Genomic DNA, 17639 nt, shown 5'->3' with positions numbered 1-17639 from the left:
GGCTGGAATTACTCTATTTTGTAGTGTTAATTATTTTATACTACTAGGGTGGCATGTGAAACTACATAAAAAACTTGGAGTGAATTTTTTTTCTCAAGAAAGCATATGGAGTTGTGTTTTTCATTTTTTATTTCTCTATTTGCAAGAATCTTTATGCAAGTCAGTGTCTCCCTGGTCTGCTTTTCCAGTAAGAGAAGGAGTTTCCCTTAGTATTTGGCATGAGTTTCGGTCATGCAGCTTTATAGTTTAGTCTGCTATACAAACTGAGATAAAATGCCTATACTATAAGAAGATAGGCACTCTGGGAAAATATTTAAATATTCTAAAGCAATTGGGAGAAGCATGCCAATCCCTTAAAAAAAAAAAAAAAAGAATAGAAACTTTCTTGCTTTAAAAGAATCTTGACACACACTTGTGCAAATGTGTTTGAGATGTGCTGATTTCATATCTTGATGTTGGGAAAGATTCTGAGGTCCAATGCTCTCCCTCTCCATTAAGAGAGAGAAAGGAGTTGGAGAACTGAATTTTTCTGATACCAAGTCCATTATTCTAGTATACAATCCAGTCTTGAAAAGGTTTGAAAGGTCTTATGAGATGAACACAATTGTGAAGATCTCCAAGACTGTCATGAAAGAGAATTTTTGTCTTTGGTATTTCTTTCATCTCTCTTTTCAAGGGCTCTCTCTTGATTTTGGTAAAAGAAAGAGGGGGATGAAGCAGGATGTGGACACTGCACATAGGGGAACTTTTGACAGAGTTGGATGAGCAACAATGAAAAACTTATAATTTATCAAAAGGTATTACAAGTGCTACGTAAAAATAGATGTGGTTTAAGCTCTTGATGTTATCTTTTTACCGAGTGCAGTTGAGGCTGGGTGCGTTTGGGAGAGTAAGAGGGAACGAGCTGACCGTGGCGGCAGTGATGAGGCAGGCGCTGCTGGGGTGCACTGGGCAAATCTCGTCGCCGCTGTCCAAAAAGTTTGGTGGTTTCCTTTGTCACCGTCTTGCACAGTCTAGAAAATTACCTCACATTAACCTAGGAGCACGTGCAGTCCATATGCGTTAAAAGAGCCATTTTGAGAGTAAATGCAATGTTTGCTACAAACCAAATGATAAACTGCACTGTCTTTCGTTTCCCACCAAAGAAGTGCTCCAAGCAGTGGCAAAAAAGTCCTAACTGTGCTATTCCTATCAATTCCCCTGGTACAATACAAGGATGTCCTTATCCTTCCTCCTGGTGACGTCGCCGCAGCCTGACGCGTCGACTCTTGCCTTTGGCCAAAGGGCGGCTTAGTGTGGTGTGGGAGGGCCTGAAGTAAGCAGAGCAGTGCGTGAACACCCCTGTGTCCTGTAGCCTGCTTCCTAACCCCCGTCTTTATGGATAACAGGAACTCGGGTGTCACGCGCTTTCTTGAATTAATCTCCAATGCCTTATCTTTTTCTTTCCTCTTTTATTCCATGTTTGGTTTTTTCCTAACTTTCGCATTTTTTTTATATGTATTTCCCTTTCCCTTAACTTGGGGAAACTAACTTAATGTTGCATATTTGTCACCTGACGTTGGCCTTTCTCCCCTGCCTCCAACACGCATGCTTTGTCTCTGGTTGCCAACCATGGTATAAATTGCAGGTTAAGAAAATGTAGCTCAAGAGAGTATCAGATGTAGAATGGAGAGTCACATGTGACATAAGAATTGATGAAAGACCCGTTTATGTGCTCAACAACAGCCTTTTCCTGTGTGTTATTTTCAGCATTGGCTCAGGAAATGTGCTTGTGAAGCTTCGTGGTATTCTGGTTTGTACGGTGATTTTTTTAACTGCAGCAAGGTCTACTGTAATTGTATATGTAAAACAGTAAGTTTTTTTTTTTTTGAGGGAGCATAAAAACGTTGGGAAAGAAAGCAATCAAACTATTAACTTCAGTTTTTATTTAAATGCCAACAGTGATATGAATATGCCTCATTTACTTAACATTTATATTTCATCCAGTTAAAGATGTTTTAAAGAGTAGACTTCAAAACTATACAGCCATGTTGTTTCAATGCACTGGACAAAATCTAGATTAAGGAATGCAGGGTTTATTTGAGATACTAGGATCCAAGATGTTTCTTTAGAAAATATTAAGTTTACATAAGTATTAATTTTTCCTTAAAATATCTTTCTGCTTATGAAAAACTGCCCCACTCAAGCAGAAGTGGACTAAAAAAAAAATCTGTAAGATGCGTGTAAATAAATAAGAGGAGTTTTTATCAAAACCGTCATTTTAATATCACTGATATCAAATCCTTATGGCTCAGTGATTTCAACTGTGCAGAGTTCAGTTGATTTTTCTGTTGTTTTTTATTTGGTTTTTTTTTCCCACTCACCGGTGTTCCTGGGAGTCAGATGTTCTGTATTGATTTTTCAGATGTGCTGAAAAGTTTAGAAAAAGTGTCTGAGTCCCATTCTTCTTCTAATCTGTACAAAAAATGAGAGAAGAGAGGGCTCAAGTCCAAGCTTGCAAACAGCTCAATTCTTTACAGCTCGTCTGTGTTGGTCTCAACCAAACTATTTCATCCTCTGTTTTTCGACAGACTACCCAGGAAGATGTGTCAGCTCCAATGTGTACAGACAGTCGTGTGTTTAAGCGTTAAGTCACTACACGTTTATTTTAAATCTGAGTGACTGCCTTTTGAGTAATATGCTACTTAGCTTTCTCTCGTCATCTTCTAGGTATCTGACATGTGAAAAATAGAGTCGATTTTGCATTATTTCTAAATCGAATGAGCAATGTTTTGAAGAGAGATGTTGCAGCTCTGATTTCAGGGATAAAGTCACCCAAAAATCATAAAAGTAATGATCAATCAATACAGAAGATATTTAGGGCCTTGCGTTAACTCTGATTCTAGTCGAGCACATGTAGTGGAGTATACGTTGGAATGTCATGATAGCTCTGGCAAGGTAACATCCATTTTGTCTGAAATGAGTATTAATAGGAGGTTTGGTTCTCACTTGGTCTAAGTTTTTGCTTTCCTATTTGATGTGTTCAGTTTGAGATTTTGTCACATTTTGTTATAGTTTTCTAGAAGCCTCTTCAGTGTGTGCTGGAGTTGTATTGTGGTTTTTTTCTTTTTATATGACTGGACAGTAAACTGTTGTTTTTCTTTTGCTCCTGCTCTCCTTTCCCAGTAAACTTTTTCCCACTAGGATCTGTGTTTTGTGAACTGAGAGAAGCTACAATAGCAGGTCCTGATTGTAAACAAGCGCCATATTTTGGTGGTCCTGTTTTATATTGTTTCCACACCAGGAATTTTTCCAAAGGTCTTGGCCATGAGCGTTGTTGATGTGCAGCTCTCCCTATGAAACGAGAATTAATGAGAAGGGAAGGCAAAAAGCTGTAAATTCTGCAAAGTCTTCCCTCTTTACCTACTCTGGGAGGCAGGTAATCCCTCACAGGTTTAGGTAGTGATGGAAAGAAATGATGCAGCAACTCCTTCCCCTGTACAAGTCTCAAGGCAAGGGTTTTAAATCCCGGGGTTTCGCCGCAGTGTTTCACTTTCCAGTACCGATGCTTGAGACTGTCCCCATGTATCCTCTTCGATTATATTCTGCTGCCTTGGTGTAATCTCCTTGTGGCACTTGTGCTGTGGCCGCCGCAGCGGAGGCAGGGTGATGTGACCATCCCTCCTTGTCACGATGGCAGCTGTGCCGCGCCGCTCGGGAGCTGAGCTGGCCCGCTGCCCGCACCGCTTTTCTCAAAGACGTTTAAAACCGAGACCTCTCTCTTTTTTTTCTTTTTTTTTTTTTTTTCCCCCCCAGATGTGGCTTTTCTATGGTGAGTGTGGAAACATCCAAAGCATGCGTGTGTGTTTATGTTGAACCTTCCAAGGAATTGAGGAATTGTCAACAAACGGTCTCACAGAGGATGGCTCCTGTGAGCATGGGAGGCTGCTGGCGGTGAGAGCGGTCCTTGGGCGCCTCTGGCCACGGGAGCTCGTGTTTTCAGATCACAGCTAAATATGGAGATCATCTGAGTGCTGTTTGCATCTTTTTTTTAAACCAGGCTTTTTAAAATCATGCAATGAAGTATGCTCGCAACTGTACTGATCACAGTATGCCTAAAGTAGGGTGAGTGACAGTGGGTTGCTTAAAAAAAGAAACGGTACAAAACTGATTAAGTGTGAAACACATATGACAAATGCCTCTTTGCTTAGAGTGCGAGTCAGATTTATTTTTTTTCTTCTTGTCGAGGAAAGAAATAAGCGCTCTCTTGGCCTGAGGATAACAAATGCGAAACTGAACGGTGCTGGCTGCAAATGCTGGGATAACTTGGTTCCAGCAAGTCAGGTGTTGCAGTTTACAACATGCTTGGCCAAGTAGAGAAGGAGCTGCCAGTGGCATGATCTAACAGGCTAAATGTGATGGCAGCTCTCGACAGTGTTTCTGATATCCCCCTAGCCCAGAAAGCCCAGGTGTGAGCAGAGAGTGCCAGAGGTAAGGACCGGGACACAGAGAGTAGTTCTTGGCAGGAGCAAACTCCCACTTGGCTCCTCTCTGCAGCCATCCCTTTGCCCGGGAGGCAGCAGGCAGCTTTCGAAATACAAGCAGCTCTGAACCAAAATCCATTTCAAATAGGTTGTCTCAAACTTCTCTTTTAACAGTGTATCCCGATCATCAAGGATCCTAACTTTCTGAAAATACATAGATGCTTGTGTGTGCATATGCTACATATGATATTGCTTAAAATAATTGTTTGAATTCTTGAAGTCTTTAAACTGCAATTTGAAGAAATAACCTGATGAGCACAAATCATTTCCAATTGGAGTTGCTCAGCTGGATGTGGGTTGTTTCTGTTTCTAGCTGTGATTCTTGAGGAGTGTTTATGTTTGTAATTGCATCCTTAAAGTTCCCTAACCAGCCCAGATAGAATATAGCACAACAGTTATAAATGATGTAAATAATTGTAGATTCATTGGTCTAGTTCGTTTGCTTCTTGTTTTGTGGTGCTTTTTTTAAAGCCTGGTGTAGTGGGTCTGTTTCATTCCTCAGCCATGTCACCTACAGAAGAGTAGCTCGTGAAAGGAACTGATGAATCTCACTGGCACGATCTGATCAGGTGGTCTTAGAAAACATAAATAAAAGGGAGATCGAGATTAACTGCCTGTCATGTTCTTTAGCATCAGACCAATAAAACTCCTGGTCTATTGCCTTTTTTGTTGCTTCTGGTCCTAATAATATGAAGAACTTATGAAAATCATTGAGTTGTCACTGCAGAATAATGAATGGCATAACTTTAACGCTATCCTGTAAAATCCTGTTTGAGAGGACACCTTGCAATCTCGCTCTCTTGCTGTGAAAAAGCACCATTTTTGGCAGTGAAGTTGAAGCCCAAGCAGCTTGGCTGCAATAAGGCAACCAGTCCCCGGTGCTGCCAGCCAAGCCAGCGCTGCGAGAGCCGCAGAGGTGTCCACCAGCCTTTCTCACATTCTCCACTACATCTAGAGAGGAGAGACGTGATCTCAGTTTCTGCTCTGTCCATCTGTGTGTCTGTCATTAAACCAGAGAGGTGACTGATGCTGTGGGAATAACTTGAATAAGTGGGCCGCCTGGTCCAGGCTGCGTTTCATCCTCATTTACTGCTTAATGGTCTGGTATGTCTGAAGGAGAAATGAAAAGCAGGGGGACATGAAGAGGATGATGAGGGAGGGGAATTTTTTCGCTATAACAGTAGACAGTCACTATTGTTCAGAGAATCTGAAGTTTAAATGGTGAGGCGAATGTGATGGTTTAGGGTCCAGGTGCATCTGGAGTGATATGAAGTTCATTTTTATGCTTTCCAGATCGATTTGCAAAAGGAAACGTGCTAATGTTGATTTCTTAGGATGGTTGTGGAGCTGAGATGTTGCAGCAAATCATCCGAAAAGTACATTAATTGATGCTTTTATTAATCCTACTGATCGCTAATCCTTTCATCTATTTCCTTAAAACTTCCACAGGAGCTCACTAGTGATCTTGCTTAGTTAGTATTCATTATTTTCTTTGTGTTTTGTCAATTATGTTTGCTTTCGAGACATGTTTTCCTTTTTTCCAGAAAAAAAAATGCAGTAAATAAATATTAAAGACATTGAAATGTCTTAAATAAAAAGTATTAAAGCGAAAGGAAGTTCGCTAAACCAAATCAGACAATTATTAACCAAGCAATAATTTCCCTTTTGCTTTGGCATTCCAAGAGCATCTTCTGTTATATTGAGCACCCAAATGAGATAATTGCTGCTTAAATTGTTTCAGGATCTTAACGTGATTTCTATGTTTACAGTCCTCCTTTCTACCTTGAAAGAAAGATTCTGAATTTAGATGGGACCTAACAGAAAAGACACCATAGAATTTTTTTTTCCCTTTAGTCTTTTAAGTCTTTTATCCTTGGGGTTCCCCTGAAGCATATAGCTAGGATCCATTGAGGGAATTAGTCAGTTAGGCTAGCTGCCTTACCTATGGCTATTACAAGTATGAGACACTAAAAAAAAAAACCCCAACATAACAGCCTTATCTATTGCCTCCACAGTGAGTCCATGTGCTTTTAGATATTAAAAAAAAAAAAAAAAAGGCATCCAAACATGCCTTAATTGTTGAAATTAATTGCAGGGACTAGTGATATCAAAAACTGATAATGGATTAACAGTAATAGCAATTGTTACTTCTCCGGAGGAAAGTGAGATGTAAGCAGCTGTGAAAAGATTGTGAAATACTGTAACAAAACAAAAAGGATTTGAGATTAGATATTATAGTGGCGTATGCTTATTTGCTCTCTGATATTTTGGCGTGTATTTTTTAGCTGAGTAGGAACTTCAGTTTGTGTAATTTTGCTGTACGTTGAAGGCTTTCTTAAAAAATAAACAAACAAACAAAAACGCCCACAAAAAAACCACAATGAAATGCTGGAGGAAGAGACAGAAGAAGGATGAAGATGCTAGGACACTTCTACAAAAAGCACAGTAGAATGGATGCTCCTTTTAAAATAACGAAAGGATGAGAAAAGACAATTTTAGTAGAGTGTTGGGTGCAAGGTTCTGTTCATTCAGCATTCCTACGTATTTTTGATTACTTAATGGAAGTGGAAAAAACATCTAAAAATAATGGAGATGACAAGGAAATGTGCGTAAAGCAGCAGCTTGGGGGCTGTGGAAACTTGCTTTTTAGTAGTTATGGTGATGCTAACACTTGAAGTAATTCCAATATACTATAAAACGCTTAATGTTGGGGCATTCCATGGCAGAGAATCTCTCTGAATCATCTCAGTCAAGCTTAAAATACTAATTGCCTTCTAAATCAATTGGGAGCTGAGATGAAATGTTAATTGTTACTTCAGGCTATAGCGTCCTGTGCAGTGTCTAAATCCACAGTGCCTGAAAGTGAAGCTTTAGGTGTATTTGAAGCTTCTATAATAATACGAATAAGCAAGTCTGATCCAGTCTTGGTCAACTTTGAAGACAATAAGAGGTTTTTATGCTGATTAGGATTTATTTTTCTGGCTGTAATAGCTTGATGGCAGTTCTTAAGTTTTGGCAGTTTATCTTGTTGTATGCCTGATTAGGATGGGCATGTTTTGTTTAATATTTTAGTATCGTATTAGGAAAATATAGCACAATGTACATGCTTCATCTTATAAACTACTCATTCAGAGGCAAACTAATGATCCCTTCATTTTGTGTCAAATAAAAAAGCCCCACGTCTATATTTAGGTAACTTGCTCACAAGATACAGCAAGATATTCTTACTCAGTGGGCAGCACAGTGAGTTGGCAGTGATGGTGTTTCACATGACTGATAATGCAGAAGTTTCTCTTGGGAGTGCTGTGTGTAGGACAAAGAATCGTGATGAAGAGGGAACAAGATAGAGATAGTTCACTGCATCCCCAAAATACCTATCAGAAGAGCTGCTTAAAAATAGCCACTACTGCATGCCTGTGGTATTTTGGAAAAGAGGAATTGATATGTGGCAGAAAAGATTCTGTTTATTTAAAGATTTACTGCTATTTCCAAACTCATTTGAGGGCTATGAGGGATTTCACTTCATCCAGAGATAACTTCAAAAGAACTATATATATATGTGATTACGGTGAGGTGTTTTAACTGATGGAGCGGATACTATAGGCAAGATTTGGTAGATGGTTCTCTCAGGTCTCACAGTTTCCTTTACTGGAATAGTAGGTGCGTACGTACCACAAAGGCAAGAAAAGGAGCTTACTGCTTAAACATTGTTGTGATTCCCAGGAAGGAAAAAAAAGAAAACTATATGGTGAGTGGCTCTCGTTTGTGGACACTCACTAAACATTCTAAATCATCAGTTGTTGATTATTAAAAACTTTTAGTAGTTTTTTTTACTGAAACTTTCTACTAGATAAGCCGCTTATTCTTTCATTTAGAAAATTCTTCACCCAACACAGGCCAGCTAGTTTGTTATTTATCCTTCAATGGTAATGGGATTATGTTTGTGCAAGCAGAATACAGCCTCACCTAGAAATGTGCTCGTTTCTGACTTCGAAAAGGGCAGATTTTTTTTAAAACTTTAAGTGTTGGCACAGTTGCCCTGAAATATTTAGACGGAAAATGATAGCAAAATCTGGGAGTGGGCATCCTGTAGAATATGCTTAGGCAAAAGTACTGTGATTTCACAAGTGTGAAAGTAATCTTTTCTTGGTGAGAAGGGATCCCAGTTAAAAGAGATTAAAGCAGCAATTAAAACAAATATTAAGGGTAGGAAAAAGAAAAAAAAAAGTCCCAGACCAGATGTAGATTCAGTGACAGATGTGGATGGTAAAACTGTTGAATAACATAGCAGTGGAAGGACTATCAGTAGTTATTTCTGTTGCAGGTTTTGACTAAAGCAGGAGGATTTATCTACCTCATGTAATGCTACAGATGTAATAAAGATGTTTGCCATCTATAAAAATAAAAGGATATGAGAGGGCATCTGCTAAAATAAACATTCTCAGGTGAACAGGTCATTTGGCTGTGAATTAGATAGACTAGAAAAGGAGTTTTTGGAACTGAAGTTAGCAAATAACTGCAGAAATCTTAGCATCCTGCTAATGTGGTTCCAGAGAAAACTCCAGTGAAAAGCTGCGGGTCTGCCTTCCTACAGCTCTTGGAGGCTCCACGGGAATCGTCCCTGGCGTACTCCATGCTCTGTTGTCATCAGCGCCCATCTCTCTGTCGACTGCTCTCTTACCAGGTTAAGTTGATCATTTCCAAACTGAAATAACTGGGTGTCTCTCTGCACCCTGGCTGCAGTCCTGGCTCCGGATCTTGTTTTGACTCGGTGATGAGCTTGCAATTGTCTTTCTTCCCCCACCCCATTCAGTTCTGGGAGATGGTAACTGCTTGGGTGTTTCCTGAGTCCTTCCTGTGTTGCCTTAATAGAACCAAGATATTTTAATCTTTTCTGCGTCTTCGTGGCTGAGCAAGGCCTGTCTGCAGGCCAACTTATCATGTCTTCACCTCTAAATGTATTTCTGTTTGTGATCAGCATTTGTATCGTGTTTTTGGTTTTTTAACTCTGCCTTGAGCATTGAATAATCAACCCCTTGCTGCTGGAGCATCCTCACACAGCTGGTATTCCTTACTTCTGCTGTTTGGCTTACTGGCAGCTGTCTCTCATGGGATCCACGCCAACAGATTTTCTTCCTGGTAACTAGTCATGTTTGGAGGTGGTGAGTCGGAAGAGTTGCTCTCCATCCCTGCTTTCTTGCCATTCAAAGTTAGGGAAAAGAAAAGATCAGTTGTAACCATCCCTTGCCTCGGGAGGCAGAGGGCAGCCATATGGAGAAATGAGTAGCCCTGACATATGCTGGCTGCGCAAAATCAGGTGTTGATTGGCACAGTGAGATCTCTGCTGGCTGCGGCAGCTTGGCAGCAAGGGTTTCTGGATTTGCTTTTTGTTTTGTAGGGTAGCTAATCACTTTTGGCTCATATCACAATAAGCCTGTGGCATCCCAGCATCTTTTTGCAGGCCTCGAACACAGATTATGTGAATTTAGACACAGCTTTAATGTAATTGGCAATTATCAGATAATTTTAAGGATTAAAATTAGGAGCCCAGGGATTTGCTGTATTTCTGTGTAACTTTACCAAAACTTCAGGCTGTTTCCTCTAGTCTCTGTTTTCTTCTTTACCTTTCCCTACCTCTTTTTTTATATTCTTCTAGAATTGTATTTCTTAAATCTCTACTGAAGTTGTCAAGGCTAGTTAGAGGAAGAAGGCTATGTGCCTGTCTCATGCAATTTCTGTATTGCAGCTACAGCTAAAGCTAATGACTAGAGACCTCTATAATCATTGTGCAGCAGCACAGCAAGGTTATATTTTATAAGCTTGACAGCTACCTGGAAGATGTGTATCTCTGGGGGATGGGAGTTTTTAATCACAAAAAGTTCTGCTTTCTTGTTTTTCAGAAGAATTATTGGACAGAACGGTTATAATATTGCCATGCCTGATACAGTTGTTTAGCATATACATTGAGAAACAACCCTGTACATGCATCTAAAATTTCAGACAGAAAGCTCCAGTCTGAGTACCATATCTAGAACAAGTCCTGATGCTATGAGATAGAGGAGAGCAAACTGGCTATGATCTTTCTTTGTCCTTCTGGTACACACTACAAATGTTGCACTATAGATGCACATGGCAATAAGAGAATGGATTTATCAAACTTTGCTATCGGGCAGACTCTGATGGAAAAGAGTAAATACTCCAAAGGTACTGTGGCTTTTGCTCGCTATCAGTGAGCATTGTATCAATACCAGTATAGGTAAAACATTGCAGAGTTATGAGTCCACTCTGGAAAAGCCTACCACTGTTGTTGTCATCTTCAGATTACCCACTACTGTTTTCCATGTTTCTGATACCAAGTAGACCATTTATTGTGGGGTAAACCAGAAAGCTCTTTACATAAATAAAGTATGGTATGTTTATTGACTATACATACTTTAATTTTAGGTCCTTAGAACAACACCGTGATCATCCTAACATGGTAATGGGAGATCTTCAGTCAGATGAAGAAGATATCATCAACAGTTCTGATGAAGATGATGACACAAATTCTGATTCCAGCAAAGGGGAGCCTGATCTTCAAGAAGATAAGCAGGTATCTTTTTATCGTCTGAAGCTATTCCTCGCTCTTGCTCTATTTTGTAAGTTGTAACCTGTTGGGATATTTTCAAATAAAAGGCATTTAGTCAACATAACTTTATATATTTCTTTTTGTCATTCTTATTGTTTAGTGGGTTTTTTCTAAAATTTTTTATTTAATATGTGTACATTAGCCTGATATTAAGAGGTCAAGTTTAGAAATATCCCACTAGAAAGTGTGTGTTGCCTGGCATATTTGTTCTTAATCTTTCACTGAGCCTTGGAGCTGTAGACCTGCCTACAATGCCCCTCTAGTAGAGCTACATGCACAGATGTATGTTTAGAGATCTTCAGTTTTGAGACTTGTAAATACTTTTTAATGAGGCTCTCTATGTCTCAGAGATCCTAGAGTGCACGATATCTGTTGTGCACTGAACATTTAAAATCATCCTTTGATTTGTCAGCCTTGGTGAAGCCCAAGGAAAGGTGCCAAATGAAGGTTGGAAGGTCTAAGAAGATCCTTCTGAAAAAATCTCTTGGAAGCTGTAGTTTTTGCCTGGATGGTCCTATTTCAGGGGTCTCGACAGCAAAGACTGTGTTCCAGTAACTATTTCTGTGCAGACAGCTTTCTTGCATTTACAGGTTCTGCAAAATCACTGCTTAGTGCACAGAGGACAGATGACTGAACCGGGTTTTAATTCTTCCTTTTCGATGGCGTGAAACACAAATGGGCTCAACCTCCCTTTCAGCATTTAAGTTCCTTAATTTACTCCTTTGGTGCTGAGGAGAGACTATTGGTGTACGCGCAAGAGATCTGTCATCATAAGGTTGCAGAGTCACCTCTATGGCCCTTGGAGGAGTGTCAGCCACGCTTGACTGTTGTGGTTGAGGTCTGACCTTCTGCTAGCTTGCATGAGTGCCAGCTTGGAATGATTTCTCCTATTTTAACTTTATTTCTTCTTCAAATGAGGAGCAGGAAGACAGTACTAACTACTTGGAATGAAATGAAGTTTTGGGGGCCCTAACCCTGTCCTTGGGGATACGCACTTCCTTACTTCTCAATCCTGAGTGCCCTGACACCATCCTGCCCATAGACCGGTGCCTCTCCTCAGTACCAATCCTGGCAGCTCTGTTTCCTTTGATAGTAGTTATATTGGCTTCCTTTCCTTAAAAATGAATAATAATTTATAAAAAGAAAAAGCAGTGAGACTTTTTAGTGCTGGAAGAGAAGACTTGATGATGATGTGTCAGACCTGAATATCAAATCTTCTGAGAGGACTAAATTGAGGGAGGGAAAGAGGGTCGAGGGAAGAGCTCGTTCCTTTGAAGCTAAGCAGGACTGTACCTGTATAGAACCAAACTTACCTTGTGTGCCTCTAGAAATGCCCTCAACCTTTCATGAGGCAGTTCTACAGAAAAGTGTCCCTGTTATGAGGCTTCTCGGGCAGGTTTCACAGAGTAATTCAGTGCTCACTGTTAAGCATCTGCTCGTCAGCTTGCTTCAGCCGCTGCGGCACGTGCAGCTGGGGATTAACAACCAACTTCCTAACAGGGAGAGCAGCTGCAGAGGAGAAGGAAGCAGTCTCTGCATTGGTCATCAGCTGGGCTTGGTTTTATTTTGCCTTACCACAAGCATCTGCTTTTTATGCGTTAGAGGAGTTACAAGGTTCCTTCCCAATGCCATGCCTGAGAGCCCAATTTGTTATCCCTTTGGTTCTCCCATTAGAGACTCTCTTAGACCCGGAGTATCTTTGACTGAGCAAATGCAAAGTGGCCTTTTCAGTGCCAGCTGGTATGTGAAAAGTCTTTCAAATGGAGTTGAAAACAGACTGTGATATTTTGTTTTGTAATTGTTTAGCGGTAGCATCTTGTTCTCAAAATACTAATTTTCATCTCATTTGCAACTGTCACTTCTACAGTGATGGCAGACACCTTGCTGTGCATAATTGAGTTACTTGTGAACCCAGTCCTGCAGGGAGCATGTTGGCTGTGCTTTTTATAAAGGCATGGAGGCCTGAGGATGGGCGTTACAATCTTGCCTGAATCTGATTGACTCTCACTGGATAGAACTAAATGTTTTTTGGAAATAAATTTAATTTTAGAAGTAAAATTCAAGCTCTGCATGAAGATGTCTATGTAGTATATAAAATAATTTATTTTGCATATATGTGATGCAACACCAAATTATTAAATTTAGAAATTAATTTTAATTTAGTAATTTAACACTGTCAGTTAAATTCAAATGAAAAAATAATTTAGATTTATTTTTTATTTTCAATATAACAATATCATTAAAACCAACCTCTTCTGTTCCATGGTTTGATTTCAAGCACTTAAGACATTTATAGATTCAGAGAAGACCTAAAACTCCAGATAAATTTTGCACTGTTAGTGCTTATGAACTACAGATATCTGCTTTTCTAGATAAACTGATTGATGCCTACATTATGCTACCATACTCAATACAGCTTCAGGACTTCCATCGCACTTGTGTTGTATATCCTGTGATGTTTCAGTGTTCCTCATCCATACTCTTTCTTTGCAGCCCATTGAGATGAAAGCCAGAATATCTAATAGATGTGGTGACAGCTGGCAGCAGAGAAGCATATGGCAAACCATGAGAGCAGTTATGGAAAAAGATGTTTTATCTTAGGGAAATTGTACATGGAGTTACACTGTGTAGAAAATACATTTGCATCATGACATCTACCCCCTTTTGCTTTGTTATACCTGTTCCTTCTATCCGATGTTGAACGGTAGCATTGTTTTTTTGGAAGCCAAACGTGCGTATAAAAACCAACAACATCTCCACAGTGTTTCAGATAGATGACAAGGCTCACGCTTCCTACATCTTTGCAGTACGGTTGCTATGTATTCCAGCAGCTCTTTTACTAGATTGTCAGAAGCTGACTTTTCTCTTCAGTGTGATTTTTTTTTTTTCTTTCCTGCTTTCATCTTCTTTTTCAGTAAAGAGAATGTATATTTCTTTTAAGATGCTCCTGAAACCTATTTGAGTTTACTGCAAGTATTACTGTTGGTGTATTAATCAGAAAAAAATCAAATAATACAGAAATACTATCTGTACTTTACTACTTTTGCTAAACAATAATTGTCACTTGCTAGGGCTTCATTCATTACAGGCTTCAGTGCTTCCTGTAATAATTAAATAGAAAGGCAGATAGTGTTATAAAAACTACTCTTAGATAATATTATTGTTTCCAGCTACAAGCTAAATTGATTTTCTCACAGATCCTGAAAAGCCAGAAGATTTCAAAGCTAAAAGATTTCAAAGCAGTATAAAATGTTTTTATTAGAAGTAACTGTTGAATAATTACATTGGATTTGAGAAACTGCTAGCCAGAAATTTAATAAAACTTTACAAGTTTTAGGAGGTGCATAGTATAACGTATAATTTTATTTGCAGAGTAAGGCAGCTGGAAAGAAAACAAAGGTTTACCATATTGCCAAGGAGATCATGAGCTCAGAGAAAGTGTAAGTGTTGATGCTAACTTAACAGCTACTCAGTTTATTTTAATTGGACAATTAAAATATTAACTATTTGCTTTTTCTTGCTTTTTTGATAGGTTCGTGGATGTGCTAAAGCTCTTACATATTGTAAGTACCCCCCAAAAATGAAGCTTCCTCCTCTGTTTGTTTAATGTCTTGAAGTTCTGTGTTTAGGCTTTATTGTAGTGAATGTGATTTTTTTTTTTCCTGCTGTGTCTACTCAAAACATAAAAATTAATCTAATTAAGCAGAACTTTAAAGTTTCAGATTTTATATAATGGGTGCATATTTTGGTGGTTCCTTCTGCATCTCCTTAGTTAATATATGCAGTCTTCCAGCTGAGTGGAGATATTGCTTGAATATTGAAAATGGAATATATATCCATTTATGTTAATTAGCATCATATTTATAAGCCAGCTTGTACCATAGCAACCAAAATACAATCTTTAGTTAGAATAACTTTTGAAGTAGCAGGAGGAGGCAGGAACAACTTACCTTTAGAAATGGTGCACAAAAATACACAATCTTTAGGTAATCTAACTAATTAGCTCTAATGGTGCATCCGTCACCATGGCAGCATATTTTTTGGGGCTGCAATTCTTTGACAGATGCTTGCTTTCCCATAACAGCTGTGATTGTAATATGTGCAATGTGTTGGCCATAGCAAGGGTTAACTATTTAATCCATGCTTATGCAGACCAGTCATCTGTTAAACATGCTGTGTTGAAGGTGATAATAGTAAATTAATGAAGAATTTAGCTTTCTCCAGCTCTGTTTTATGTGTTTTCGTGGACTTCTGATTTATACGTGTTTGTACCATTTTGTCACTCTATTAAGTGCAAGTATAGTGATTTTTTTCCTTGGGCAGTAGAAGTGGTTATATTGCAAACAGATGCGTTAGTCCATCTCAGTCTCTTGAGAAGCATGTTCTGTGAAAGTGGGAACAAAGGCTCTTATAGATGGATGTATACAGTCCTGTAATATGGACATCTTTCAGGAAACAAAAGACTTACCACACAACTTGCTGATTCCTCTTTTGCCTTCCATTTTAGTAATTGATTTTCTTATTCTTTAAAAGCTGGGTCAGGCAATTGCGGCCAATATATAATTTCTTTTCAACGTGGTTTCTGGTACAGAACTCAAGCTTCAATACTGGTCAAAAGAAGAGAACTGTCCTAATGCGCATAGACAAGTTTTAATCTATGTGATTTTTAATTATATTTTTTAGGCATATAACTTATATGTTAAAGGTGTTCTCAATTTTCAGTGTACCAGTTCTTCAGGTAACGTGCACAGTACTAGAAGGAAAGGCCATTGGTGAAGAGGATGCAGGCAAGTGGAGGAGGAATGTGGGAGAGGGAAAACAGTAGGGAGTTTAGGAAGTTTCTGGGATAAACTTAAGGTTGTCCACGTAGTATAAATGTGCAATGCTGCAGGATGTGTTTTGCTTTGTTTTAATGGACAACTCGCAGCTCTGTTCATGACGGTATGCTAGCTTTTAGCTGCCGAATAAAAACCATTAGAAATGTTTTTGTTGGCTAGCAATAACAATTGACATGTATTCAGCTTGGTCTAACAGAGAGGATGCTAGGCTAGGAGTTGAGGAAATAACTTTGTCCTCCACTTGTCAGTTGCCCTGCAGCAGGAACCTTGATGAGTGTCCTTGTCAGAGTGGACACGTTTTGAGGCTCTGTGTCTGTGTGTTCTTAAATAAAAATTGCCATACCTGAGAGAGGTTGCAGAAACACTTTTTTTTTTTATTTCCACAGAGCAGTATGCCTGAGGGTTTGTGTATGTTTGTCATACACATTATTAAATCTGTTTACTTAATCGTGAATTTCTTATGGATAATATTTAAACATTGATAAAACTATTTGATTTCACACGCATTGAACCACTTAGTCTTACCAGCTTTAGTGTCAGGATTGCTAACTGCCAGTCAAGCAACCTCTGGCAGCTTTCTGGAATTAAAACTTGGATTCTCCCCAGGGTGGGCCGTTTTACCCATAGTAAAGATTTGGCTGGTCAGGGGAGGCTCCATTACACCTTCTGAACCATCTATTAGTGGTTTTCCGAAGAGTAAATACTCGAAATTTAGTGACTAATTCCATTAGTGATGAACTGAAATTAATAGTATTCTCCTCAGTCTGTCTTACCAATGGCAGTTAATGCAGCTCATGGCTCTTAGAACAGCCAGGGAACAGGACTGTTGATGTAAAAAGAAGATTGTTAAGTTACTACTGCTCAGAGCATTTGAAATAGAGCCTAAAGCAGTTGAGAAGGTGGGAATGTGATTGCAAACTCGTTACATGTACCACTGAGTTTTTTTAGCATTTTTTTCTTTTATGTTGAAAAAGTCAAGTTAGGTGGAGCAACTTTTCCAAGATACCAGGGTGCCAGCCTATTTGGACACTGTCGCACTTTGTGAGTACATCTGACTGCTTTTCTTGAAGACAGACTACAAAAGTTCTCTAGAAAATTATAAACACTTAGGGACACTTCTATAATATGAAATAAGCTGATTGTAACAGTGATAAGAGAGCTGATGCTCACTTACTCAGTGAACAAGGGTTGCTTGAGTGAGAAATCAAACATTAGATGTAATCTTGATTTCTCTGTATTTCTGTAACTATCGTAATGCTCTTTTAGAGGACAAAGTTCCAGTAAAACAGTTAGAAACTCCTGAAAAAAAAAAGGATTTAAATCGAACCAGCCCATCTGTATGCATCTTTGTGAAGTGGTTCATGCATGGCCTCCAGAGGGTAAACAAGGGTTGAGAAGATGAGAGAAGTGCTGTTTCTTCCCTAAGGGCGCTAGTAGTAAAAAAGGCAACAGTGAACTGGATGTAATACATAAGTGACGTAAGAGAAACAAGCTTGTCACCGCTGTCTGAGATGCTCTGTGCCCAAAAAATACCTGGTGTTCCTGGAAAAGGAGCAAGGCAGGATTGGTGCCATTTGTCTGTCTTTGTTGTGGGATACTTTGGAACTGGTTTGCTTTGGACGTCCTCAGCAGCAGCCTGGTGCTGTAAAG

General features: G+C 39.2%; 1 protein-coding gene across 1 annotated transcript in view; it reads left to right on the top strand.

Annotated features, from left to right (window-relative positions):
- The window catches only part of FGD6 (FYVE, RhoGEF and PH domain containing 6), a 70302-nt gene that overhangs the window by 17019 nt on the left and 35644 nt on the right, over positions 1-17639 (top strand). The window contains exons 3-5 of the mRNA XM_086610035.1: positions 10968-11115; positions 14524-14591; positions 14684-14714. Coding sequence (XP_086466161.1) covers positions 10968-11115; positions 14524-14591; positions 14684-14714 — 247 coding nt within the window. The remainder of the gene's footprint in view (positions 1-10967; positions 11116-14523; positions 14592-14683; positions 14715-17639) is intronic.

Source organism: Tauraco erythrolophus, chromosome 4, assembly GCF_009769465.1.
Source record: "Tauraco erythrolophus isolate bTauEry1 chromosome 4, bTauEry1.pri, whole genome shotgun sequence".
Classification (NCBI taxonomy): Eukaryota; Metazoa; Chordata; class Aves; order Musophagiformes; family Musophagidae; genus Tauraco; species Tauraco erythrolophus.
Note: the sequence above shows the minus strand (reverse complement) of the source record. Positions and strands in the feature narration are given on the sequence as shown.